The 26,388-nt window shown below is 50.6% G+C and overlaps 1 protein-coding gene and 1 long non-coding RNA gene across 3 annotated transcripts; both read left to right on the top strand.

The window, feature by feature from the left end:
• Positions 1–5: 5 nt before the first annotated feature.
• On the top strand, positions 6–25,283 carry ALG9 (ALG9 alpha-1,2-mannosyltransferase). 2 transcript variants are annotated; one of them, XM_051812582.1, is made up of 15 exons: positions 6–142; positions 447–585; positions 767–901; positions 1,130–1,200; positions 1,740–1,828; positions 2,310–2,445; positions 2,793–2,880; positions 3,023–3,128; positions 7,514–7,636; positions 9,221–9,375; positions 11,449–11,554; positions 12,238–12,385; positions 12,546–12,675; positions 15,688–15,818; positions 23,224–25,283. In XM_051812582.1, the coding sequence occupies exons 1-15, from the start codon at positions 54–56 to the stop codon at positions 23,345–23,347; spliced, it is 1,770 nt and encodes a 589-aa protein (XP_051668542.1). In that variant the 5' UTR covers positions 6–53; the 3' UTR covers positions 23,348–25,283. The 2 variants fall into 2 exon arrangements, with proteins under 2 accessions (XP_051668542.1, XP_051668541.1); XM_051812581.1 differs by having other exon boundaries at positions 11,425–11,554.
• On the top strand, positions 6,179–6,519 carry LOC127482369 (uncharacterized). The gene is made up of 3 exons (XR_007908529.1): positions 6,179–6,265; positions 6,296–6,355; positions 6,475–6,519. It is a non-coding gene; the product is annotated as an uncharacterized LOC127482369 (long non-coding RNA).
• Positions 25,284–26,388: the final 1,105 nt, after the last annotated feature.

Below are 26,388 nucleotides of genomic sequence, written 5' to 3'. Positions count from 1 at the left end.
CCCGCCCGCCCGCGGCAGCGCCGCCCGCCCGCCCGGCCGAGCCCGTCCCCGCCATGGCCGCCAAGGGGGCCCGGCAGCGGCCGCGGGCGGGCGGCGGGGAGGCGGCGGGGCGGCGGCCGGAGGCGGAGGAGCCGCGGGCAGAGTGGGTGTCGGGGGGGTGTTTGGGCAGCCCCGCGCCCGGGGCGGTGGCGGAGATGCCCGCCCCGCATCTCCCCGGCCGGCGGAGCCCCCCGGTGCGGGATGCGGTGGGGCGGGGGGTGATGATGCTGCCCTGGTACCCGGCCCCCCCAAGGAAAGCAGCGCGCTGGCTGCTGGAATCAGCGGCTCGAATACCCTCCTCTGCCCTTTTAGTGTCGCTTGGTCTCGTCGCCGAGCCTTCCTGCTGCATATTCGTATTTTTTTTAATTTTTTTTTTTTTTAATTTTTTTCCCCCCTCTGTGGATTAGATCATCCGGGAGCAAAGCAGGGCAAGTTTGGGCCCCCGAAGGATCAACAGCTTTCAAGTGTCTCATCTCGGCCAGGTTCTGTGCAGCCCTCCTGAGCAACATCTCTGATTGCGATGAGACCTTCAACTACTGGGAACCGGTGAGTGGCTTCGTGCCCTTGGGATTTGGCAGCGTGTACCTGGCCAGTGCACATGCAGGTTTATTTAGAAACCCGTGCCAGTCTCTCAGAGAGGAATTTTCGTACTCAGGGATTGGGAGGTGGGAGATGGGAAGCTGTCTGATGCATGTTGATTTATTTCTTGATTTAATCCTCACTGCAGACACACTACCTCATTTATGGGAAGGGGTTTCAGACCTGGGAATACTCCCCAGCCTATGCCATCCGCTCCTACGCTTACCTGTGGCTCCATGCCTTACCAGCCTGGTTCCATGCTCGAGTCCTGCAAACCAACAAGGTAAATCACGTGCGTGGAACCTGCTTTTGTGGGGAATAAACAGTGCCTTTAGTCTGCGTGAAAACAACCGCTTTGTTTGTTGTCGGAGAGTTCGTGTTTACAAAACTCTCCCTGGTTGACAAACACCGACCTCCCTGGGGGTTTCGGAGGGTTCGTGAGTTTCCCCCGATGCTTTACAAGCCCGGTTTGTGTCCCGTGCCTTCCTCACGCTCCAACCATGTCTCCTAGGTCCTTATCTTCTATTTCCTCCGATGCTTCCTGGCCTTCCTGAGCTGCATTTGTGAACTCTACTTCTACAAGTGAGTGTTAGAGCCTGTCTGCAGGGAGTGTTTTGAGTGCCATGCACGGGAAATACGCTTTGAAGCTCCTGTGTGGATTGGGCTGCTTAAAAGTGAACCTTGAAAATACGTGTTCTCATGATAACTTAATGGAATACTGGTGAGAATTCCACAATTAGGACAAAACTGTACTCTCAGAGCTGCCACCCACATCTCCACTCCAGCACTTTGCTGACTACACTCGTTTTCTCACCGACAGCAGCAAGCAGGGTGGGAGTGTTGTAGACTGAGCTCTGCTGGAGGAGAGTCTGGTGCTGTGTTTGCTTACCATAGTGAATTTTACTGGAACACATTAATTGTTGCTGTGTGTAATCCATCTGCCAGTGCTGTTTACATCCACTAAAAGCAGTAAATCCTTAACATACAATTATCTTGTCTAAGCTGGGTTAGACTCTGCCTCTTTGTTTGTGATTTTCAGACTGTTACCTCGCATTTTTTCTGTTGGGAATAATCTGATTTTAAGGATCTTTTCTGTGTCCATTTCCCTCTTGCTTCCTCAGGGCTGTGTGCAAGAAGTTTGGGCTGCATGTGAGCAGGCTGATGTTGGCCTTCCTGGTGCTCAGCACGGGGATGTTCTGTGCTTCTGCAGGTAGGTTTGCTTGTAGCAGTGACTCTGACAGTGACCTTGTCCCTGGAAACCAGAGGCAGGGCCAGAGAGAAGAGAGGCCTCAGCTGTAACACGTCTCTAACATTGTGTTATGGATCTCTAGTCTGTGTTTGTTGTGGTTGTGTTCTGCTGGAGGTGTTTCTCACGGCAGGTGTGACAGAATAAGTGTTGATTCACATTATGTTTTCTGTGTCGCTCTCTTCCATGTTTCAGTTTCCTCTTTGTTTCCTGCTTGTTTCTGTTGCTGCCTCCTGTCTCCTGGCTGTGCCTCTTAAACAGGGGCTTGGCCTGCCTTCCTTGGACATATTTTAACCTAAGGAAGGAGGCTCCTATTTTGGCACTGCCACTTGCCTTTGTGTCCTGTCCCCTCTTTCCCAGCCACTGGGAGGCCTGTGTAAAACCCCTGCTGTAGGTATGGAGTGTGAGGAAGCTGGGCTGACCCCTTTCCTCCCTTGTGCTGCAGCTTTCCTGCCCAGCAGTTTCTGCATGTACACCACGGTGGTTGCCATGACTGGCTGGTACATGGACAAGACCTCTGTGGCAGTGCTGGGGGTGGCTGCTGGAGCCCTCCTGGGCTGGCCCTTCAGCGCAGCTCTGGGGTAAGAAAAGGAAAGCTGGGGAGTTTTGCACTTTGTCAGATTTTTTTTTTGCCTGTTTGGGGAGAATGCAGGGATGGAGAGCTGGAGGAAAAAACTCAGGGCCTGCCTGAGCCTAGTCTGTGCTACAGGCTTCCATAGCCCGAGTTCTTTGCTTCTGGAGGACTTAGATTGGGAAGATTTCCTGATATTAATACCCTGGGAGAGTAAAGCCTGAGTTGGATGGCTGGATGTGGAGTAGAAGCAGAGGCCAGTGAAGGGATGGTTCTCTCTCAGCTTGCTTTGGAGGGCAGGAGAACCTGCAGTGGGGAAAGCCAAGGTCTCCAGCTGACAGCTGGTCTCTCTTTCAGGCTTCCTATTGCCTTTGACTTGTTGATACTGAAGCAGAGGTGGAAGAGTTTCCTGAACTGGTGTGTGGTGTCACTGATCCTGTTTTTGGTAAGTGCCTGAAGCAATGCAGAGAGGGAATGGATTGGGCTTGTGACAGGAGGGATGAATTCCTTCAGGAAAATCACATGGAGCTTTAGTGCAGCCCAGCCAAAAGCTCCTGGCACTTTGACTAACAGCTGCTTTCTTCCAGGTGCCCTTGGTGGTGGTGGACAGCTATTACTATGGGAAGCTGGTGGTTGCACCTCTCAACATTGTTTTATACAATGTCTTCACCCCTCACGGGCCTGATCTCTACGGTGAGTTTAAGATAACAAGCCAAGAAGGGAGTTGGGAGTTTTTCTTGCTGCTGTGACTCCCCCCCCCCAGCTCTTGATTGCCAGCCCTTTTTCTGATGTACCCTGGAGCAAAAGCTGCCTGCAAGCTCCAAAGGCTGCAGCTCCAGCTTCTGGACACGGGATGTCTCTCTCGAGCTGGGAATCCACAGGCCACTGTCGGGTTTCTCCACGTGAGCTGGTGCTGCTTTTGTTCACTTCCCAGCTCTGCAAACCACCGTGAGGTGTCTCAGTGTCACAGCAGAGGGCTGGCAGTGCGTGGCTGCTGAGTGGGCACAAGGGATACCTGTGTGTGTTTGTGAGATTTGATGGAGTTCCTGGCTGTTGCTCCTCACAACCAGGGTGCAGAAACCTTGGAAAAGCAGGTGGCAGTGCAGAATCAGTAGTTTTTTCCAGTTCACATTGTGTGTCTGCAGTCCCAAGCCCATGCTGTGCCTTGGGAATCCCTTTGCTCTTTGGCAGTGTGTGGCCTGGGCTTTGCTGGAAAGTGGGATCTGAGGGTGCCATAAGGCAAATATCTGCCTGCAGGGTGTTCCCTGATAACTGGGACCCAAATCCCAGCTCTGAGCCTCCAAGGCAGTGCTGGGAGTGCTGTTTGTTTGGGAGCTGCCACTGTGCTCAGCTGTCCATGAAGAGTAAGGAAAATATTCCATTTCTTGCAGGGCTCCAGAGGGGCTGGGGGAGACCTCAGGGTTCAGGGTCCCTGCATCATCCCTGTCCTCTGAGCCCAGCCCAGTCTGAGCTGTTCCTGGAGGGGTTCAGCAGTGCTCAGCAGCAGCCAGGCTCTCTCTGGCAGTGCCCTGCAGCCACATTTGCTGGTTCATTGGCAGGGCTGTTCTGGATGGTGCTGAGTGGTGATTTGTCACTTGTGCTGTGGCACAGCAGGGCAGCAGCTGCTTTGCCAGGGTTCCTCCTCTCTGCAGGAGGGCTCTGGAGGCTGTTGCTGTGAGTTTTCTATAAGTAAACTCCAGGCCCTGTCTCTCTGATAGGTTTTGGCATGGGCCTGTGCCTGACCTTTTCCACACTGGTGCATGAGTTGTTTCCAGAAGCCTCCAGGGACCAATGTGTTCTGAAGTGTTTTATTCATGGTGACATTCATATAACATCCTCAGGCTAGTTAAAGAGCCTGCTTGAAATTGCTCTTTAATGCAGAGTGGCCAGGACAACTGCTGTGTGTTTAGAGAGCCTCGAAACACTGGGGAGAAATAACCCCCCCAGGGGAGGTGAGGGGCTGGCCAATCCCTCCAGGCTTTGGAGCTGGGATTTCCCAGCTTTCACATGATGGGAGCAGAGTGACCAGCCCCCAGCATCTTCAGTGTTTTGGAGACAAGGTTCAACTTCTTATTTTTCTTTTGTCTTTAGCAATACACTCCTTCCACATAAACACTGGCTGTGTTAGTATTTCCCTGGGGGAATTAGGTTTCTACAGCCAAGGGAGAGCAATTTCTAAGCATATATCCCTAAGCCTGATTCTGAGACTTTGTGAGGTTTTTGCCTGCATGTGTTCTAAGAAATCCCAATTTGTGACCAGAGTTTTGCCCCACTTTCTGTGCCTGGAGCCTCAGCTGTGACTTGCAGTGTGATGGCACTTTGGGGAGCTTTGTTCAGCTTGGGCTGTTGATGTGACACCTTTGCTCTGCTGGGTCCTGGTTCTTCAACAGAGTGAAAATAAACGAAATGCAGCAAGCAGAGTGTTTGTTATACTAGCACTGAATCAGGCTTGCTTAGAATGAGGGCTGTGACTCATGAGCAAATTATTGCAGCTTAGTTACTGCTGAAGAGCTGAGCTGCAGCTCCTGCCTGCACCCAGGCTGGGCCCAGCACAGGGTGGGGCAGCTGAGCCTAAGCCTATTTTACAACTGCACTGCTCTGCCCTCCCCATTGCTGTGGTCGAGGTGGTTTGTCCAGTTCCATCACCTTGGGTGGGAGTTGGATCTCCAGGGTTGCTCCTGGAGCCTGTCAGGTCTCAAAGGACAAAGCATTGCCTGGCTCAGTGCCTGACAGTGCTTCCAGCTGGTTATCCCCATGGAGCCACTGTGCCAGGAGCTGGCTGGGCCACAGTGTTCTTCCCACTGCCTTCATCAGTCCCTCTCCTACAGCTCCAGCCTGGGGGACACTTGCAGGAACTTCCCTCTCCTGTCCTGCTCTGGAAGCACATTCCCATCACTTCTGTGCGTGGAGAGTTCCTCAGTGTCCCTCCATGCTTGAAGGATGCTGTTCTGGGTCAGGACTCCTCGTGTGCACTGGGGTTTTTCTTTTTTCACGCTGCAGTTCCCTCTCAGTTCACCTTGAGTCGTGTGGATAACAGGAATAAAAGCATTTTGCCCTGGGAGGCATCGAGCCTGAATGGCTCTGAATGGGTGAGTCACCACCACCCAGCCTATTGCTTTTTGCCTGCTGTGCACTGCTCTCCTCTCTCTTTTTCTTTTTCTTTCTTTTTTTTTTCTTTTTATTATTTTTTTTCTCCTCTCCAGAGAAGAAAATCCCTCATTGGAGAAGGAGGGAAGGCTCCAGTGCTTAGTTTTTAAGGACAATTCAGTCACACTGCAAAGAAAAAAATGTGGAGAAAGTAGCCTTTTTTCCTTAAAGCTGTGCTTCCCACCAGCTGATCTCTTTATTAGCAGCATCCCTCAGGGGTGTGTTTGGATTATGGATTATTCATGAAGTGCCCTTCACTCTTGATCCCCAGGCTGCCAAGACTAGAAAGAGCCCATTTCCTTTGCTTTCCACAGGGCAGGTAGAAGGGTGACTGCGTGGTCCCTGCTGCTATCCTTTAAAGATTTGGGGGTTACCTATAACTGCTGTTTGCTTTCAGTGCTAATAACTGAAGGTTTCCTATATGAACCTCATAGAGGTTGCTTGGGCTTGGCCTCAGTGACTCCAGGGATGTTTTATGGCATTCTTGGTGCAGCTTCTGCTCGAATTTGGCTGTGGGAGCTGCAGAGGGTTTGGGTTTGGCTGTGGGAGCTGCAGAGGGTTCAGATGTGGCTGTGGGAGCTGCAGAGGGTTCAGATGTGGCTGTGGGAGCTGCAGAGGGTTCAGGTTTGGCTGTGGAGCTGCAGAGGGTTCAGGTTTGGCTGTGGGAGCTGCAGAGGGTTCAGGTTTGGCTGTGGGAGCTGCAGAGGGTACAGATGTGGCTGTGGGAGCTGCAGAGGGTTCAGGTTTGGCTGTGGGAGCTGCAGAGGGTTCAGGTTTGGCTGTGGGAGCTGCAGAGGGTACAGATGTGGCTGTGGGAGCTGCAGAGGGTTCAGGTTTGGCTGTGGAGCTGCAGAGGGTTCAGGTGTGGCTGTGGGAGCTGCAGAGGGTTCAGGTGTGGCTGTGGGAGCTGCAGAGGGTTCAGATGTGGCTGTGGGAGCTGCAGAGGGTTTGGGTTTGGCCGTGGGAGCTGCAAAGGGTTCAGGTTTGGCTGTGGAGCTGCAGAGGGTTGGGGTTTTCCTGCCTGCTCTGCCGTTGTCTGATTGATTTCAACACGGACCCTTCTTTAAGTGGCTCTGATTGCAGGAAATTGCTGTGGCGTGTGACACATGTCACAACAGTGCAGTGATTAAAGCCCCCGCGTGTCATTTACTGACTGATTGAGCTAATCACACCCAGGGAGTGGGAAATGTGTGGAGAGGAACTGGCATTCCGCATTGTTAAGGGTTTTAAGCGTCCAAATAAATGACAGTTGGATTGGAATGTCTTTGAATTTACATCCTTGGAAGCTCGCAGCCAGTCCCCAAGTGTGTCATGGTAGGAGGCAGAGCTGCCTTGCTTCTGTTTGAAGCGTATCTTAAATAGTTCTAAGTTGGTATCAAAACTAGCATTTGGGTGAGCTTCAGTGGCTGAGTCTTTGTTGGGGTGAAGTGGGAATGCAAACTCTTTCTTCTTAATCCTTTTGAGAACATTTTCTGCCAACACTGAGTGTACATGGTCACTCCAGAATTGTATGGCATTGTGTGGTTTTGTGTTGCTCCCCTCTTACTTCTCTGCAATTAGGAAGAATGAATTTGGAGTCAAGTTTCCTGGTTTTACAGGTTTCCACCTCCACACCTTGCTCGTGTGGTCTTCCTGAATGCAAGAGTGAATCGTGTGTCAGAACTCTGCTGGGCTCTTGGGTTGAGCTGTGACCCAGGAGCAGTATTGATGTTACATTGATATTGATTGTGACCCAGTGGAAAAATAAGGAGGAAAATAATTTCTGAAGAGGAAGGAAATGAAGTTTCTCGGGCAGGTGTGGTTGTGAGATGCTCTGGTGCCCCTGTATTGCTGCTGACTAACTCTGGGAGTCGGGCAAAGCTGCTGCTCCATCCAGATGTCATCCCAGGCTTGTATTCCAAACCTCTTCTTTCCTTTTTCTCACCCTTTAGGTACAGAACCCTGGTCCTTCTACTTCATCAATGGCTTTCTGAATTTCAACGTGGCTTTTATTCTGGCACTGCTGGTGCTGCCACTGACCTGTCTCATGGAGTGTCTGCTGCAGAAGTTCCATGGTGAGTGCAGGGAGAGCCAGGCACAGCCAGCCCAGACCTCAGCCTGGGGCTGCAGGCAGAGCTTTAGCCTGCCAAAGAGCAGCTTTGCTTTACTGGGAGAGAAATTGGGCTCAGCCAAAGTCTTTGGAGTAATAGGAGAGTTCCTGGAGCTCATTACTCAGTCCAGGGTTGTTCCCTGCCTCCACCTCCAGAAGGACAATGTGTTTTCAAGGCTGAATTTACCCATACCCAGAGCAGTTTAACAAGGGGTGTGTATCCAACCCTCAGTCTGACATTTCAATAGTCTTAAGGGGGAGAGAAACTGTGTACCTGTAGTTTCCATCTGGTCTGCAGCTGGAAATGGGAACCTTTGGAGTAGCTGGGGGATGTTTTTGGGGTTGAAGTGGGCTCTTCTGGGCACTGTGAAAGGCACTCTTGAGCTCACAGGACTGAGCCCTGGCAGGACTGCCCATGCTTTGGGAAGTGTCCCCAGGGGTGTGGATATACTGAGAGCAGGAAAAGGAGGAACCAGAATATTCCCTGCTTCACGTTGGGCTTTTTCTTAAATAAAATGACATCAGTTTAAACACATGACATTTGGTAAGGGACTCTGGAGAGGAAGTGTGAATTCTTCTCTGCTGTTTTCCTGAGGAAGATTCATCAAGTGTCAGCAGCAGCCTCCAGATTCATCAGTCCAGTCAGTGCTTTGCTCTCTCTCTGATTTTTTTACTGAATAAAAGAAGCAGCAATATCATAATCCCCCACGAAAATGTGTGTTAACGGGTGTTTGCTTGTATCTGTTCCTTGGCTATGACTGACATACTGTCAGGAACCAGTGAAAGCTCAGTAGGAGATCCTGTAAATGCAAGATTTCCTGCTGTTCACTTGGTGTTCTTGTGCTTAGCAGCGGGAGCGATTCTGCCAAGTGCTTTGTTCACATTGTCTGTGAAATGCCGTTGGCTTAATTGCTTAACTCTGCTGTTGGGAGTAGTAAGGGGGCAGAGAAGGGACTGCAAATTGTCAGGCAGTGCAGAACCCTCCTCAGTGTGACTGAAATTCAGGGTAATTGTTGTTATTTTTGAATCAGTTATTTCCTCTGTTAAGCAGAAGGCGCCTGAGAGACCTCTCATGCTGTTATTTTTGTAATGAGGCAATGAGGGTTGTGGAAACTTCAGTCCACAAACAAGCCTTTGTAAAGGGAGAAGGGGATCCAGGGGAGATCCTTTCTGATCTTTGTATGTACAATACCCAGCGGGAGATCTGCTTCTGGCTGCCTGATTTGTCAGTCCTTGGTGGGTTTTGTCTCTTCCTTGGGTTCAGTGATGCAGTCCCTTATTTTCTGTCCTCCTAAATCTGTTGGAGTTGTTAGTATTGTAGGAACCTGTAAAAATTCCCTGATGAAAATTCTGTGCTGGATGTTTGGCCATGTTTCCTGGATTTCAGCAACGTGGGTGCTCAGAACAGGCTGTGTTTGTGTCTGAAGGCAATGGATTGGGTCTGGAGAATGGGCTTGGAGGGTGAGATGTGACTGTGCGAGGGAGGGAGTGGGTTAAACCCCTCATTTCTTGCATTGCTGCTGCTTTGCTGAGTTTCTGTTTCCTCCAGTTCAGAACCTGGGCCGTCCCTACTGGCTGACCCTGGCTCCCATGTACATCTGGATCCTGATTTTCTTCAGCCAGCCCCACAAGGAGGAGAGGTTTCTCTTCCCCATCTATCCCCTCATCTGTCTCTCTGGTGCTGTGGCTCTCTCTGCTCTCCAGGTAAGTTTTAGTGGAACATGGTTTTAGTTTAGGTCACACCTTTAGGAAACCTGATTTCCAGCTGATCTCTTTTAACATTGCTTCCCAAAGTTTGGGGACACCTGCAGAATATCTGTGCCTGTGACACAGTTCAGGACTGTCCTGATAGCTTTGGATCATCATCTTTAATCTGTAGCTGGTACAGTTTAATATTTGAACCACATTTCATGGACAGGTGTTGAAACTGTGGAAGCAAAATACTTAGCCCTTCTGGTACTGAAGTGTTGCTGATTTTACACATTAAACCACAACCTTCCTGTGCAGGTTGACTGAGAGTGTGTGGAAAACTATTATCCCTCTGTAAGACGTGATGTAAAAGCAAAAATATTTGGGATTTCCCTCCTGAGTGTCTTACAGAATGAGCTCAGCTGATAATTCTGGATCTGAGTGCAGCAAAACCAGATCAAATTTCATGGCTTTATAAGGTGATCCCATCCAGCTTATCCAGGATTGTCTGAAGTGATAAATAGCTGAGAATATTCCCTTGCCACTGATTATTTCGTGATGGCTTTGGGTCGTTCTCCCATCCCCAGTGGGAATTCCTGGTGGGGAGCAGTTGAGATGTTGTGGTGCCAGCACAGCACAACACCCAGGAGATGCCATGAGGGTTGGTGACTTGGTGACAGCATTGGGGCCTCCTTTGTCTGGTGGTCAGGGCAGGAATGTGGATGTGAAGGATTCTGGTGAATCCTTCACTGGCTTGAAAAGGGAAAAGTGATGTTGTTTAGGTGCTGGGAAACTGGGTTGGATACTTGGAGGAGCCAAAAACTGGATGTTTAGTAAATATCTCTTGAAGCACTTCACAGAGCAAAGCACTAATAGAGACTGATATAAACCTTCCCAGAGTCAAAATTATTCATCTTCCCCTGTTCAAAAGGCCCAGGAATGCAGCCATTAGTCCCTGCCTGAGCCTGTTCCTGCTGTTTGGCCTCATCCTGCTGTTCCTCCAGTGGCAGCTCCTGTCCTGGGCTCCCCACCAGCACTGCCTGCACCCCTCAAACCTCTCACTCTTCCCTCCTGACTGCTCATCTCCCATCACTGCTGGTGTTCCAGTGCCCACCTGCAGTCCCCCAGCTGAGTTTCAGTCCTTGCACCCGTGCAGGACCGAGCTCTGATGTCAGCAGTTTTGTGGCTCTGCCTGTCACAACATCCCAGGGGGCTGGTTTAGGACCTTTGCCAAACATGGCTTTAGAAAAAATCCAGTGTGCATTTCTGCCCTGCATTTTTTAGCACTGCTGGATGACATTTTGCCCAGTATAGGGTGTCCAACTGGGAATTGAGAACTGATTGCCCACCAGCAGTCCAGGCTGGTCACTCTGCTCCTCCAAAGCACGTGGATGTGACTGTCATGAGGAAAATGCAAACAGGACTAGAGAAACAGAAACCAACTGAGGATAGGAAGTGAATAATCAGAAAGGTAGAGCAGGAGGGAGGGCCCAAGCCAAGGACTGGATGTATTTCTTTCTGAGTGTCCCCAGAAAGGCTTTTACATTTAAAAAAACCCCAAAAGGCTTTTCCTTTATCGGTTTCAGAGTGGCTTTGTGTGTCCTTTCGTCCACTTCAGAGCTGGAGTTGGTGCAGGCAGGGTAAACAACTGCAGGTCACCCAGGAAATCTGGGTCATGGAACTCGTGCTGGAGAGCAAGTCAGTGCAGGCTGGAAAATGAGGTCTGGCTGTGCAGGGCAGTCCTGCAGTGCCTGAAAGGTGCTCCTGCTTCACCTGGGAACAGCCAGGCTGGAGCACTGGTAGTGAGCACTTGACAGCTGAAGCCTGCCTGGGGAAAAGAGCTGAAAAATTCTTTAAATACCCTGGATTTAACTTAAAAAATGTGACTGAATTTCTGTGCGTTTCAATGAGTCCAAATTCAAAAAAACCAAAGAGCAGAGACCTGGAGGGAGGTGCAGCCACTGCTGCAAGGTCCTCGTGGAAGACAGGATCTTGCTAAACAGCTTTGGAGTAATTTTATGTCGTCTCTTTTTTTTTTATTTTTCTTTTTCACTCTCTCCTCAGAAATGTTACCACTTCATATTCCAGCGGTACCGCCTGGAGCACTACACGGTGTCCTCCAACTGGCTGGCCCTGGGCACCGTCTTCCTCTTCGGCCTTTTGTCCCTGTCCCGCTCCGTTGCCTTATTCAGAGGTTGGTATTTTACAGGAGGTTGGTGATTTGCACCTGCCCTGTGCTTTCCTGGGCCTTTGGCTTGGCACAAGTTGTGCTGCTTCGATTCCGGCGGCGGGTAAAACTAAGGAGTCTCCAAAAGTTGGGATGTCATTGCTGCAGGGAGGGGAATAAGCTTTAATTAATTTAATCACCGTTAATGAATGGTTATATATGTGTGTCTACATGCACATTCATCCATACATATGTATGAATAAACCACTGGAATTACATCACTCACAAATCTGCCCTTCACCTTCAGCCAGCACAGCTCTACTGATACAGAAATGTACCCAGGCTGGTATTAAAGCAGATACTTCAGCTTTCAAATGCTTGAAACAGCATTTTCCCCATGTAAAACTTGGAATTGGGTGCATGTGTCCTTAATGGAGGTGGATTTGGCATGGTCCTGAAGAACCTTCTGGAATGGGAGCCATGCAGTGAGCCTTCCCAACCTCAACAGTATGGTTTTGGGTTTTGGTGGCCACTGCCAGGGCAGGGAAATGTGAATAAAGAATCTGTGCTAAAAAGAATCCAGCCACTTTTTAGCACAGACCAGTTCATTTACTCAGGAAGTTACCAGTGACATGTGAACGAGCTTTTTGTGGGCTTTCCAAAACAGCCACGTAAACACCCCTCTTATTCTGATTTTCTGCCTTGCACAGGCTACCACGGGCCCCTGGACCTGTACCCAGAGTTCCACAGGATTGCCACTGACCCCAGCATCCACACAGTGCCAGAGGGGAGGCCAGTCAACGTGTGTGTGGGGAAGGAGTGGCACAGATTTCCGAGCAGCTTCCTGCTGCCAGAGAAGTGAGTGCTTTCCTGCCAAAGGCACGGTTTGGCGAGGGGCACTTCTCCTGGCTGTTGTGGGGGTGACCCTCAGGTCTCAGCTGGCACCAGCAGGTGTCCCTGGCTGTGCCTCTGGTGTTCCCCACACGGGATGTCACTGGATTTTCCCTGTTCCCTGCAGCTGGCAGCTCCAGTTCGTCCTGTCGGAATTCAGGGGCCAGTTGCCCAAACCCTTTGCCCAGGGCCCCCTGGCCACACGGCTCATTCCCACGGACATGAACGACCAGAACAAGGAGGAGCCATCTCGATACGTGAGGATTCTGTTCCCGTTTCCTTTTCCTTCCCTCGCTCTGTAATTCCTCACCTAACTGCATAATTACTGTGTAATTTGTGTTAATATCGTGCCCATGGCTGGGTCTCCCTAATTTGTTTCCTGGGGGGAAGTTACAGGACAAAAATGGTCCCTCTGCAGCCCTGGGAAATTTCCCCATTGATGTGAATGTTTTCTGTTTGCATTTCATCTGCCCATTTAAAGGCATAAGAAAAGAAGCAGAAGAAGTGATAGTTCCCAGTTGTTGCAATTTTGGGTTCAGCAGAGAGTGTGTGAGCACAGGAAGGTGAACTGAATGAGTAGTTTGAAGTCCCCCACAGAAAATATTTTGAAATTTTGCTCTGTACTTTCATGTCTTTTTAAATATAGAAGGATTCATCACATTTGCAGCTGAGAAGGAGGAACTTAATTTGGAACTCCACTGAAACAATTGCATCAGTGATTTCAGTGGGAATCATTTAAGATAATGTACACTGGTATTACTGATTGATGCTTTTAATGTCTGTATTGTGTTACCTAAACAAAAGCAGTGCACACATATGAATATTTTAAAATTATATTAATGATATAAAAATAATTTAAAATTATTCTTTAAAATTAACAGGTTCAATCTTGGCAATCTGCTGGGTTAAATCTCCCTTCTTTTGAGGCTCATTGTGCAGTTACAGGAATGGGAAGGAGGCGTGTTCCCACCTGAGAGGAGCTGTCTGCTGCAGTGCATTTAATTTATGAAATCTTTAACTGTGGCATATTTTTAGCACAGACAGCTGGCTGGTGCTCAGCCTGTGACTAATGGAGCAAAACACACTTTTGTTTCATGCTTGTTTCTTAATGTCACCCTACAACTTGGTTATTCCTCATGCAACCAAAGGGGACATTAAAAAATTAGCCACTAAATGTTAATTTTAAATTTGGGTTTAAGGCTTTGACTTCTGACCTGCCAGTAGCACCAAGAGATCAAGGCATTTTCTTGAGCTGAGTGAGCTTAGGAGTGCAAGCACACCCAGATTTAAAAACAAGAAAATAGAAGGACTGTGATAGTGAGTAAATCTAAATAGCACAAGCCTGTTGGCCATTTAAAGGGGAGAAAACAAATGGTTCAAGAGGATTATCTGAGCCATGGAGCTTCAAACCCATTAATGGCTTCAGAAATGGGGCTGATCTCGTCGTTTCAGGTGCAGGTCTCTGTTCCTGCTCTGCTTGAAAATGGGAGGGTAAATCTCAGTGTTTCTGTTGCTATGAGACACTGGGGAGAAGAGCTGATTTGATCCTGTTTTGCAGTTCTTCCTCCCTTAATCACGTTGAGCAGCACTTGCCTTGCACTTGTCCTACCAGGGAGGTGCATTTGTCCCTGAAGCTGCTGAGGAGGAGATGAGGAGCACTATTTCCTACAGAACTGTATCCAGGCAGGAACAGCAGATCAGGCCCAAAAGCTGAAACTGTTGACAACAACTGACTTCAGAGGAAGTTTGGGGTTTTTTTGACCACTTTCTTTTCACTTGTAGCAGCCCTGCAGAGCCCAGTGAGAGACAGCAGCAGCTGTGCCCTGAGCTCCAGCTCTCTGCTGTGCCCACTCCTGTTAGTCAGGGTGGCACCAAATTTAGCTCCCCACCACTCAGCACTGCAGTTGCATCAAAGAAAGGGAGAGTGGGAGGAGGAAAAGGAAAGGAGAAACGAGGAGGGTGGGATGTGATTTAGAAATCCCCTGCAGCTTTGTTCACTGAATGGTTTCTTTGCCCAGGGAAACATTTCAAGGTCTGTGCATCACCAAAGCCTGCTGTAAATGCCCAAATAAATGCACAGGTGCTGTGTTGGCCCTCTGACCAGGATGAATGTTGTCCTTGGCTTCAGTGTAACTTCTAGGAATGCTCTCTGTTCACTTAGAATTGTACCAGGGAAATCTTTCACCTGGCATTTTAAGTGCCTGCCCTTCTAGGGGAGAATTTAGAATGTGAGATTAGTCTTCGTGCTTGAGGCAGTAACTTGCCTTTCTCTGAATGACTCTACATCACTTACAGGAAAACTTGGTTAGTGCTTTGGGAGTCTTTTTGCTAATGAGCCAGAACCTCTCCCAGGGCCTGGAATGTTCTTCTCACACAGTGCAAGGAGTGGATTCAACATTCTCCTCAGCCGAGTTTCCCAGGGTGTAATTTCATTTGCCACTGAGCTGTGATGCCACAGAGCCATCTGGTATCCACCTAATTAAATTGTTTTCAGCCTAAATCGTTACATTAAACCCCAAAGGTGCTTCAGAAGAGTGATTTCAGGCATGTCCAAGGAAGTTTGCAATCAAATTCTGTGGGAGATTACAAGACTTGCCATGGGATGACAAGACTAAAGCCCTCAAATGCTGTGAGCTCTGCAGAGTTAACAGGCTGTGGGGGTTGTGTGACCCTTGTGGGTACCCCATCCTGGTCTGTGTGTATTCAGATGTTGCTCTGTGTGTAACCAGATGAGCTGGAATTGTGTGCAACTGGTTGTAAAAGGCATGAAAAAATGAGGTGAGTGAGTGATTTCTTTTGCAGGAGGCTGTCAGATAGGCATGAACCAGGAAGAAGATTCAGTGCAGACATCAGGAGACATTTCTAACCATAAAGACAGCAGAGTGTTTTGCCTGGGGAGCTTGTGGAGTCAGCATTGTACAAAGTCTTTAACAGCTAATTAGACAACCACTGAGAAAAGCACCAACAGAATCGGTTCTGCCACCTCTGTGACTTGACAGTTCCCCAGCAAGGGAAGCTGGCAGTGGTCCTGCCTCAGAGAGGGACCTGAGGATGCTCCTCTTGGGAGAAAGCAGCCTGTGTTCCCCCAGAAAGGTTTTGCTGGAGAACATTCAGAACAGGTTACCGTGTGTCCTGCAGGAAGCCTTTCCCCTGCTGCTGGAAATTTAACCCTCTTCCCATTGCTAAGTAACATAACAGCCTGTATAAATAAACACAGAGAGCCAGGAACCCGCAGGAAATAAAGCACAAGGATGTCTTTCTTTCTGCAGATTGACATTTCCAAATGCCACTATCTGGTGGACTTGGATACAGCAACTGAGACCCCCAGGGAGCCCAGGTATTCCTCCAACAAAGAAGAGTGGGTGACCATTGCCTACAAGCCATTCCTTGATGCTTCCAGGTATGCTCTGCACGTTTGGGGATGGGGGCTGGCAGGGCTGGGCTGTCTGCTTGCAGGAGGAGCTGTGCACAGGGAGGAGAGAGGGTGACAAATGCCAGTCTCAAGTCCAGTTTCCAGTAAAGGCAGCTTGCTGGCCACAGTGGAACCTTTGTCAGACTTGTGCCTGCAATATTTATGAGCTAAGAGGGTGAAACCAGCTGAGGAGGGTGGTGAGAAGGATTATTTTTAAAAAGAATCCTCCCTGTGCACTCCTTGCTGGAGCAGTGTTTTTTGGTGTGCTTTCCAAAGAAGGGAGGTGGATGTCATCTCCTCCCAGCATCTCCTCCCAGCAGACCTTTGAATCTGCTGCTTTGTTTCAGCCAAACTCGAGGCAGGTACAAGTCAGTCTCAGAGGGCATGAGCTCTTACAGCCTTCATGAAAGCTGGCAGACAGAGAGGAGGCAGTCAGCAAGGGCACACCTTTCTTAGGCATCAGAAAATCCATGCAAGAGATCCCTGTTAGAATCTGTCCCTCAGTGGTTCTGCTGCTCACTGAACAACTTGCCTGTGTGTCTGAACAGCAGCTCCTGTGAGAGGCAGAGCTTGGGTTTGCTCTCCTCCAGGCTGACAGGGGGTGAAGTCAGGGCTGTCAAACTGGGAGTGTTGTTAATACAGCCCTGCAAGCACAGAAACCCTCAGCTGTGAGGGGGAGGTTATTTGGCCATTGAAAGCTCTGGTCATGTCGTTGTCATACCAGGACAGAGGGGCTGACTGGAAAAACCTCTGTAAAAAACCCACCCAGGGGTCAGTGCCCTCCTGTTTTCTGTGGGAGACCTTTTTACTTCCTAGTACAAGGACCCTCCAGGGAGTGGGGCTGGTAAAGGCAGCTGAGCAGAGAGAAAGAGTGATAATAATGATGGAGCAGCTCCCAGGGGAGCTCTGATGTTCCCAGCCTGCTGACACAAACAGGTTTCCTTGGCAAGGCCTTTCCTGGATGATGTTTTCCAAGAGCCCTGCTGTTACATTTGGGCAGGACTTCAGGAAGGGAGAACGAGGTGGCCAAAGAGTCTTATTAGTGAGGAAAGAGAAGGATCTGCACGAGAGTTTTGCAAAGGACTCCTTGTGCAGAGTGTGTGCCCTTAAATGTGCATTTCTGCTTTGAAGGCTCGTTGGTGTGTTTTTAGAGCTGGTTTATCTTGCTGTTCTCCACTGAACAGTGAAACTTTCATTGGTTTGGACCTTAAGACCCCTTGGGGATGTAATTTGCTGGGGGTGCTTTAGAGGCAGCTCTGCTGCAGAGGTTCTACCTGCCTGATGAAAGCCAAGTGAATTATTCTGCTATGACTGACTGTCTCACAGACTTCTCCAGGATGTCCTGGATTCTCTGTGGCTTCTTTCAACACAGAATTCCTCATTTTTCCTGTGCTTGGCTGATGTTTGATCGAGAGGGAATTGGTCTGTCTCATGGGCTTTTTGGGTTATTGCACTTCCAGCCCCCACCCATTGCCTCTGAATTTTTGATTAAAGCTCGTGTGGGACGTACCACAAACCACTGCTCTCTCTCCTGAACCCATTTCAGATCCCCTGGGAGGCTCAGTGCTGAGCTGAGTCCTTGTCACTCTCTTCTCAGCTCTAGTGCTGTTTCCATGTAGCCACTGACATTTTCCTTCCTTCTTTTTCCCCCCCTTCCTTCTTGACTGGGGAATTTCCCTATTTACAGCTAAAACCCCTGCATCCTGCCAGGCATCCCTGGCTGGCTGGCCCTCAGGAATTTGGCTGAACACACAGGTAGATGTGGTGGTGGAGCTCTGCTCTTCCAGGGGAGGTGCTGTCAAAGCACTTCCTGCCAGACAAGAGGCTGGAAACTTCTTCCCGGGCTTGGCACTGAGAACCTGTGCAGTCATTTTGAGTTGATTTACGATGCTGTGTGTTGCATTTAGATCATCCAAGCACCAGGATCCCCAAGCAGTGTGTTCCTGGCTGGCTGAGGATCCCTGCAAGCCTGCAGCCAGACTCCAGTAGCCCACTCAGTGCTGTGTGTGGTCCTTCACGTCTGCCTTGGGGAGGGAGGCTGCTCGTGGCTGTTGCTGCTGGAAGTGATGCCTTGGCTTGTTGTAGCAAAGGCATCAATCTCACCGTGGAGCAGCAGCTTGTTGTGGGAAGCTGGGAATCACAGGGAGATCCTGGGACTTCAGAGCTCTGAGCCTGGTGATGGTGAGATGGGAAAGGCAGAACATGAGAGGTGGGAAAGGGGAGCAGCTGCCTGGCTGAGCAGTGACAGACCATCTGAAGGTGGAGGGGACCATTCTGGCTGCTGTGCCCTCCTTGGCAAAAGCTGCTGCATCTGTGGGAGGCTGGGATGGAAGAGGGTTTGCAGAGCATGTCCTGGAGGAGATGAGGAGACTGGGCAGCCCCATCCTCAGCCCTGGTGTCACCTGTCAGCCTCCCCTGCTCCCGTTCCTTCATTCCCGAGGCTGTTCCTTATCGAGGCAGCACAGCTGGAGCAGAGGGGAGCTGTGGTGCCTTCAGCAGTGGAGGAGGCCAGGTTGCCATGGCAGCAGGGCTGATTTCCATCCCTGCTGTTCCCACCTCCTGCGGTTCCAAAGGCTGAGCTGTGCCCCGGCACAGACCTTGGCAGGGGGGGCAGCTCCAGGGCACAGGGCTGGGAAGGGCTGAGAGGGCCTGGGCTCACCCAGGGGGTATCACTGACTCTGAGGGGGGAGAGAACCAGGTACATCTCCCCAGCTTGTCTCCCTGAACCTGGAGAGGAACAGTAAGGCAGGAACAGCTGCCCAGCAGTGGGCACAGCTTCCCAGGACAGCTCAGGGTCCAGTGAGCAGCAGGGAGAACAAACCACACGAGGCCTGATCTGCCCTGGCTCGAGCCAGTGTGGCATTTAAAGGTGTCACAGTTATAATTGGATGGTGCAAAAAAAGTCAAGGCCCCTTTTACCAGCTCATCCACAGCAGCAAGAGATATTGGAGAGCAGCTCTCCTTGCATTGCATTTCTCATCATTGTTGTCACATATATTTTAATTTCTCTCTGTAATTAGGCCCTTGGAGAAGAGGCAGGGTGGATGAGTGACTGGGGGGCTCAGTGGGATCTGATGTTCCCATGACCCTGCCCTTCAGCCCTCCCTGTGTTGCAGTTTCCCATTTGGGCCAAAGGTTTGTTAGGTCCCCACTTATCTCCAGGAGCTTGTTGGCAATGCAGGTAAGGAGCTTAATCTTCAGAACAGCAGGGCCAGGTAAATACCTTTGCATTGTTTTGCACCCAAGTACTGGAATTTTGCTGCAACATCCATATAAAGGTTTCCCATGGCAAACGTTCCCAGCCGGGCTGTTGAGCTCCGAGTGCGTCAGAGCATTTCTAAAATAAGACAAGTGTTGTTTGCTTTGGTTTTCTTCCCTGAGTGTGCCTGAGTTGTAACCTGCATCAAGTCTCGGGGCTCCAGCAATTCCCAGCAGGGCCAATGACCCAGGTTTGGCAGCAGATTGGCAGCTGAGGGGGGCAGTGGCAGTGGCAGCCCTGCCTGGTGGTTCAGTGAGGTGCCAAGGTCTGGCTCACCCTGCAGAGCCAGGCATTAACTCCTGTCCTTGTGTGGAGATGGGAAAATCTCACTTGCAGATCTGGTGTCTGTCTGTCTGTGGCTGCAGCAGCCTCTCTTGCAGCAGCAGTGCTGGCTTTGTTTGCCACCCCAGCCAGCCAGAGTGTTCTCTGAGGGCATCCCTGGTGCCTTTGTTTGCCACCCCAGCCAGCCAGAGTGTTCTCTGAGGGCATCCCTGGTGCCTTTGTTTGCCACCCCAGCCAGCCAGAGGGTTCTCTGAGGGCATCCCTGGTGCCTCAGCACTGTTTCAGGGATGCAGCAAGTACTTGTGCAGTCCAGAAAGGTGTTTGCAGCCCTGATAGGGGAGCAGGTGTGGAAATCCCAGCAAAAGCACTTGTGTGGCTTGGTTTGATTTTGATTTGAGGCACTAAATTTGGGCACTGCTGTCTGTCTGAGAGTTGAGAAATGCATCGTTGTGCTGCAGGGGAGCAGTGACACAGCTGTAACAGCAAGTTGTGTGCTAGAAATGAGTGAGCTGGGAGGATCCCAGAGCCAGTGGATCCCTGGGGAGACCTTCCCAGGGTCAGACACACAGGCTGTAGAGGCAGTGAAGCTGCATCAAGAACTCCTTTCGTGCCCCAGAGTGCTCACATTTCTGAGCATGTCCCTTCCCCTCTCACCAGAGTGACACATCCCTCAAACCCAGCACCTGCTTCCACACAGTGGTTGGGAAATGTCTCTTGCTACCTGTGAAATAAGTGTAAAACCACTATGAAAAATGCAGCTTGGGTTTTTTTTAATAAAAGCTAAGGAGGAACAGAAGTGTCCCTTGGAGCTGGGCTGTGAGGGGAGCTGCCAGGGGGAGATTTCAGGTTTGCAGCTCTCAAAAAAACCCCATCAAGCACCTCCCCACCCCAACCCAAACTGCAGCTCTTGTTCTTTGAAAATAAATGACCCCAACAGCTCAGTTCACTCCTGCTGAACTGGAGGCTTCTGGGACTCACTGTGAGTCTCCCATTGACGTCAGCAAGTGCAAATGTAAATCTCAGCTGGCTCTGATAAATGGTGCTGCTAATTGAATTAGAGAGCACTCCAAGCCACCAGCTAATTATGCTCCTCAGGAAGCTGCTTTGCCAAGGTCCATTTAATTCTATATTGGCTGAGCACTCCGAATCTGGCACAGAAAAAGGGGAAATATATCACAGCTCCCCACTGAGGAGCACATATTTCTCCAGCTCTTTAGGCTGAGCCGTCTGCTTGCTCCAAACACTTGGATTTTCTGTCAAAAAAAAGTAAAATTCTTAGTGCAAAGTGAACGATTGGGTCACCTTGTTGGAGCACATCAGCACCCTGGTGTGACAAGGGACTGTCTCATTCCCTGTGTGTCACTTGAGTTGTTTTCCCTGCTTCTGTTTTACAAGGGGAAGTAAGGAATGGTTTGAATTACCTCTGAGGTGGGTGTTGGTACAGAATGTGGCACTGGAGGAAGTGCAAACGTTCATGGGTTTGCAGAGAGCTTTGATCCTGAGCTGCCTGTGTGTGCCCGTGGTGGGAGGCACTGGGTCCTTCCTGCCCCTGTGGCAGAGGTTCAGCTTTCTCCTGCCTCTTCCTCCTGCCTCTTCCTCCTGCCATTCCTTTCTGCCTTCTCCTGCTCCTTCCTGGACTCTGCTGTCCCTGGTGGCTGCTGCTGTTCTGTGTCAGGCTGTGAATTTGGGAGTGGGGGCTGGAACACCTTCCCTCAGTGTTTGCTTCCATCCCAGACCAGCTCCTGTGGCACTACCAGAACAGGAATGTTGAGCTGCTTTCCCTCAAGTCCTGTGGGTCTCTGACAGAAATAGGCTCAGCACCAAGCAGCTCTGCTGGGCTTAGTGGGAACTGAGCAGCCCTGGCTGAACTGGGAGCTGCTGGGGGTGCTGCACTCCTTCAGAATCCAAAAAACCTGGGCAGTCAGACCCCTGGAGTGCTTGTGGCCTTGCTACCAACGTGCTGCTTGGGAGCTGAGTGCTGATGAAGGCTCCACACAATCCCAGTCTCTGGGGGACAAATTTAGAAGCAAATGCAAATAGAACATTCTATATATTCCCTGTCATCTGTCATCCCAGCCCCTTCCATGTGCCATCTGCTGTCTGAGGTTGCTGAGCCTGACAAAGTGAGGTGACAGGAGGTAAAGGTTCCCTGTCTGACTTGAAAGCTCTGTCATGACTCCCTGAGCTGTGGGAGCATCAGCAGCCCTGGGAGAACCAAAGCAGGGCCCTGCTCTGTGCAGTTCCAGCAGCAGAAAGAGCAGCCTCGTGCTTGTGTCCAGCCTGAGTCTCTGTTTCAGTGAGAAAGCTGCTGCTGGACAAAGCCTGACCTTGCAGCTCTGTCCTGGAGCAGATCTGTTGGTGCCACCATTCACCATATCCAGGCTTTTTTATTGTAGGCTTTTTGGGAGATGTGATTCTCAGAGCACATGAACGTGACTGTTTTTAAGGTGCTCTGCCAATGCAAGCAGGTACCACCAGGCTTTTCCTGGATGGTTCCAAGGTGCAGGAGGTGCAGGAGCTGCTTGTTCTCAGCTGGATCACAGCAGGGCTGTCTAAGAAGCCTGGGAGCCTCCAGGGAGATGCAGCTCCCAGTGGCAGTTCCTGCCATTGTTCTTTGGCCCGTGTTTTTGAAAGATGTCCAGTGCTGCCTTACAGCAAAACACAATTCAGCTTTCTCCTGAAAAAAAGCAGCTTGAATTGGATGTGCAGAACCTTGGCTGTGCTGCCAGCAGGGCTGGGTGGATCGCAGTGACCTGGGTCTCTGTGCCATCCCTGACCACCCAGCAGATCAAATCCTCCAACAAGTCGATCTGAAAGACATAAAGAGATAAGATGCAGTGCTGAGGAAGCAAAACTCTGCCCCAACCCTGGTTTCAGTAAGTTGCTCAAATTTGTGAAGCTTTGCAGGGTTCAGTGCAGTTCATTACCTTCCTCCACTGCACATTTAAACCTGGGTTTTACTCTTGGATTACTCAGTGAGAGAACACACACCATTCACAATGTGCCCAGCCAGCACAGCTCCAGCAATTAGCAGCCAAATGAAAGGTACTAATTTCATGCAGCCATTAAGCCCTCCATGCTCGAGTGCTCCACTGGGCCAATTGTTGGAAGTGTTGGAATTGCTGGAACTGGCAGGGCATGGGGTGGGAGCTGGCAGCCTGCAGCACCCTGGGCTTTGGAACACTCCTTAATTCAATACCCTCAGCACGAGAGCAAAACTCCAAAATGCCAGTGCCCAGCAAAGCTTCTGCTCCTCAGGCATGTGGAGGGGGAATGGGCAGCCAGAAAGGTGGGGTAGAAAAGAGGACATGCTGTGGTGTGCCAGGGCAGGGTCAGGATGGATCTCAGGGAAATTGAGATCTAATTCTTCCCCCAAAGGCTGGTTGGGCACTGCCCAGGCTCCCCAGGGCAGTGGGTACAGCCCCAAGGCTGCCAGAGCTCCAGGAGGGTTTGGATGATCCTCTGGGACTCTTGGGGCTGGGCCTGTGCAGGGCTGAGGGTTGGACTGGATGGTCCTCGTGGGTCCCTTCCAGCTCAGCACATCCTGTGACTGTGAAATGCAGCTTTGCACCTTCCCAGTGCCCTGAGGAGCAGGACCTGCCTGGCTGGGTGACCCCAAAGGCCCCCTGGCTGCTTTTTGGATGTTGATGTCTGGGATCTAAGTTTCTTTCAACAATTACACCACCTTTCCTGCCCTCTCTCCCCCTTAATCCTCCTGGAATGGATGGTGGATGGTGGAAGAACTGCTCAGGCTGCTGCTCTGTGGTGATGGCACAAACCAGCTTTGGTCCTGCCAACGAGGAGGAAACTGGGCTAAAATTTAAGGATGATTTTCTCCTTTGTGTTTTCCAGGTCCTCGAGGCTGCTGCGAGCATTCTACATCCCCCTCCTGTCTGAGCAGTACACCTGGTACTCCAACTACACCATCCTGAAATCCAGGAGGTCCAGGCAAAGCAGGAAAAAGATGGGAGGCTAGAACACACCTGGGCAGCCAAACCAAAAGCACCTGCTGACACTCTTGGACAGCTGCCCAGGCCATCTCCAGTTCCCTTTTTGAAAGACTGGGCTCCTGAGAACTCTCTGGCAAAGACCTGCCCCGGGGTGCTTTGGCTCTGCAGCCCCAGCCGGGGGGAAGGTGCATCCTCTGCTCTCAGTTCCCACTGTCAGGGCTCTGCTCTGCCCCCAGCAGCACGTTGGTGAGGAGCCATTTGAAAATCCAGCAGCCACCCGTGGATGTGTTATCCCTGCTGCTCCCTGGGTTGCCCTGGAAAAGAGAAAAATGGAAAATAAAAAGGAATAATGACAGGGTGAGGCTCTGCTCCAGGTTGCAATCTGGCACTGGGAAAACCTCAGCTTCTCTCTTTCTCTCTCCTGCCCACCCCTCCAGTGTCCCTCCTCTGCTCCAGCAGTGCTTTCATTCACCTAGGGAATTTTTTCAGGTAACAATGTTTAGGAATTTTCCTTTTTCTTAAAAAGTGGTGGGGAAGAGGACAAACCTGCCTGACAGTGATCTGAGATGCACTGAGTCTCAAGGAATCGTGCACCACAGAGAAACAGCCTCAAGTTGCTCTGTCCAGGAGACACTTTCAAGGATAAACCTGTGCTTTTGGGAGAAAAAAAACCCCAAACTTAGGAACTGAGACAAGTATCTATTTAATGGGATCAGAGTGTTTGTGTTATCTGTGAAACCAAGTGTTTGTTTGCTATTTATAGTAATTTTTTCAAGATACCTGTAACATCCTTTCAATTCTAGACTACAGCATCTTAAGAATTCTGGGATTCTCCAGAGAGCAGAAGGATTAATTTATATATATATATATAATTTTTTTTGCAGTTCTGTTTCCCAGAATAGGCAGTGTGTGTTACATGGGTCTCATGTGCTTCAGAGCAATGTTGTGCTTGTTATGTCTCCATTTTCCAACGTGCAGTGTCCCAGGCTGGATGAAGGGGGTTGTTTTCACTCCCATCCCTGGAATTTTTGGGGATGGGGTGGCACGAGAGGGAGTTCTGCCCAAGCTCTGGGGTTGGACTGGGGAGTGTGTGCAGTGCCAGAGCAGGTGGATCAGGGATTTAGGTGCTGGGGAGCTGTTTGGGTGCAAAGAGAAAAGCTGGAGCCTCTGAGAACGTTGGTCCAGGAGCAAAACTCAGGGCTGGACAGGTCTCATGGGCAGGGGGGGAGGACAGGCTGGGATCCAACACGGCACTACTGGGACCAAGCAGGAGGAGCTGGATGAGGAGCAAGGCCTGGGTTCAGTCTGGAAGAGGCTCTGAATGCCCTGCATTGCCTCGAGGAGGTTTTTGGGGGGCATTGTGCTCTGCTAAAAGCAGTCTACAAACATGGGGTGGTCACAGCACGGAAATACAGCTCCCTCCCATTGCACCCCCCTGGATGCAGGAGCAGTTTGGAGCTGAGGCTCCAGATCCCAGCTCTGAAGACTTAGGGAACTGTGTGTGGCATCTCAGCCTGGACCATCTTCAGGGAAACGTCCCCCTGTGCAGACATCACCTTCCATCAGTGTCAGATGTGGAGCTTTGAGGTTTTCAGCCCCCAAACTGTTTGGGATGAGCTGGTCTGGGGGGTCAGGGCCAGGGTGACATCAGTGTTGTGGTGTCTTTGTCCAGGTGTCCCCCCAGCTCTGCCCCTCAGAGGAGTTCACACAGGGCTCTCCAGAGCCAGCAAATCAAAACCAAAACTCTCGCCCTGCTTGTTGCCTCTTCCCTTGCTAATCCCTGACCTTAAATCAAATAAAGGAACAAATCCCCGACCTTAAATCAAATAAAGAAACAACTGCAGTTGAAGGACTGGTTGCACCTCTCTCTGGTGCTGTTTGTGTGACTGTTCCATGTTGTCATAGCTCAGAACCACATGTTTAATGTGAAAAGACAGTGCAGTAAATATCCATTTTAAATGACTCTGGCTGCTCCACCTTCCTTTCCAGTTGGATTCCTGATTTGGGGGTGGTGGTGGGGAACTGATAACCTGACAGTAGTCAGGAGTTGATCAGTGCTTTCCAGAGGGGTGCAGCAAATGTTTGGTTCCTGGGAGTGAGCAGGGGCAATCCATCAATCCCAGCTGAGACCATGAGAAGGTGAAGTGGCTGCTGATGGTGCTTGCACCTGAAGGCCTGAGCCCCAGGGGAGGTTTGGGGCAGAGATGCTCAGGCTGCCCTCATTTCCCCATCACTCACAAGTCAGGACTGTTGCACTCTGTGCAGAGCTGAGAAGAAGCAAAAAGCCATGGATAACAAGAAGGTTTTTGGGCAATAAAAGAGACTTGTGGAGTGGGAGCATCACATCCTGAGGAGCACACTGCAGGCACTGCCTGCCTGGCTCAGGTTTGCCTGGATGGAAGTCCCTGTTTTTTTGAATGGATTGGAAGAGGATGATGCCAAAGGGTGGAGCTGCATCCAAAACAAAGCGTTTTCCTGGGAATGGTCGATCTTCTCTGTGTCCCCCCCAGCCCGGGCTGGTGCCCAGTGGCATTGCTGTGGCACTTGCCCTGCCTGGATGAGCAGAGGGGGATTCTCTGGGGAGTTTGCTCTGCCCTGGGTGGAGATGGAGAGGCTGCCAGTGAAGAGCAGGGTGGGGAGCTGAGCCCTGCAATCCTTCTGCCTCAGAACACACTGTCCAGGTGCTGCCCAGCCCAGCCCAGCCCTGTTCTCTCCCTTGGACCAACAGGAGGCTGTTTTGACCTTTCCTGTTTTCAACCCTCCCCTCTGCCTTGGCTGGGGAAGCTGCACTTTCAACACGTGTCTGAGTCAGCAGGAAACAAATCCAGGGCCACTGGATGTGGGGTTTGGGGTGGGCTCAGGAGCAGTTGCCCACAACACTGCCAGGTCTGGTTGGACACCACTGGTCGAGGTGTGGTGGTGACAATCTGCAGGCTTGGGGTTTCACCCTGGTTTTGGGGACAGGTGCCTTCCCACATCCCTGACATCCTTGGCTTCCTCCTTTCCCAGCTTCTGGGGAACGTGCTCTCGGGACAGGCAGGAGCTTTCCAGCAGCTTTATGCAATGC

This window comes from Manacus candei, unplaced genomic scaffold, assembly GCF_025592945.1.
Source record: "Manacus candei isolate 608988 ecotype Guabito, Panama unplaced genomic scaffold, ASM2559294v1 h1tg000086l, whole genome shotgun sequence".
Classification (NCBI taxonomy): domain Eukaryota; kingdom Metazoa; phylum Chordata; class Aves; order Passeriformes; family Pipridae; genus Manacus; species Manacus candei.
This window is presented reverse-complemented; position numbering and strand designations above follow the sequence as displayed.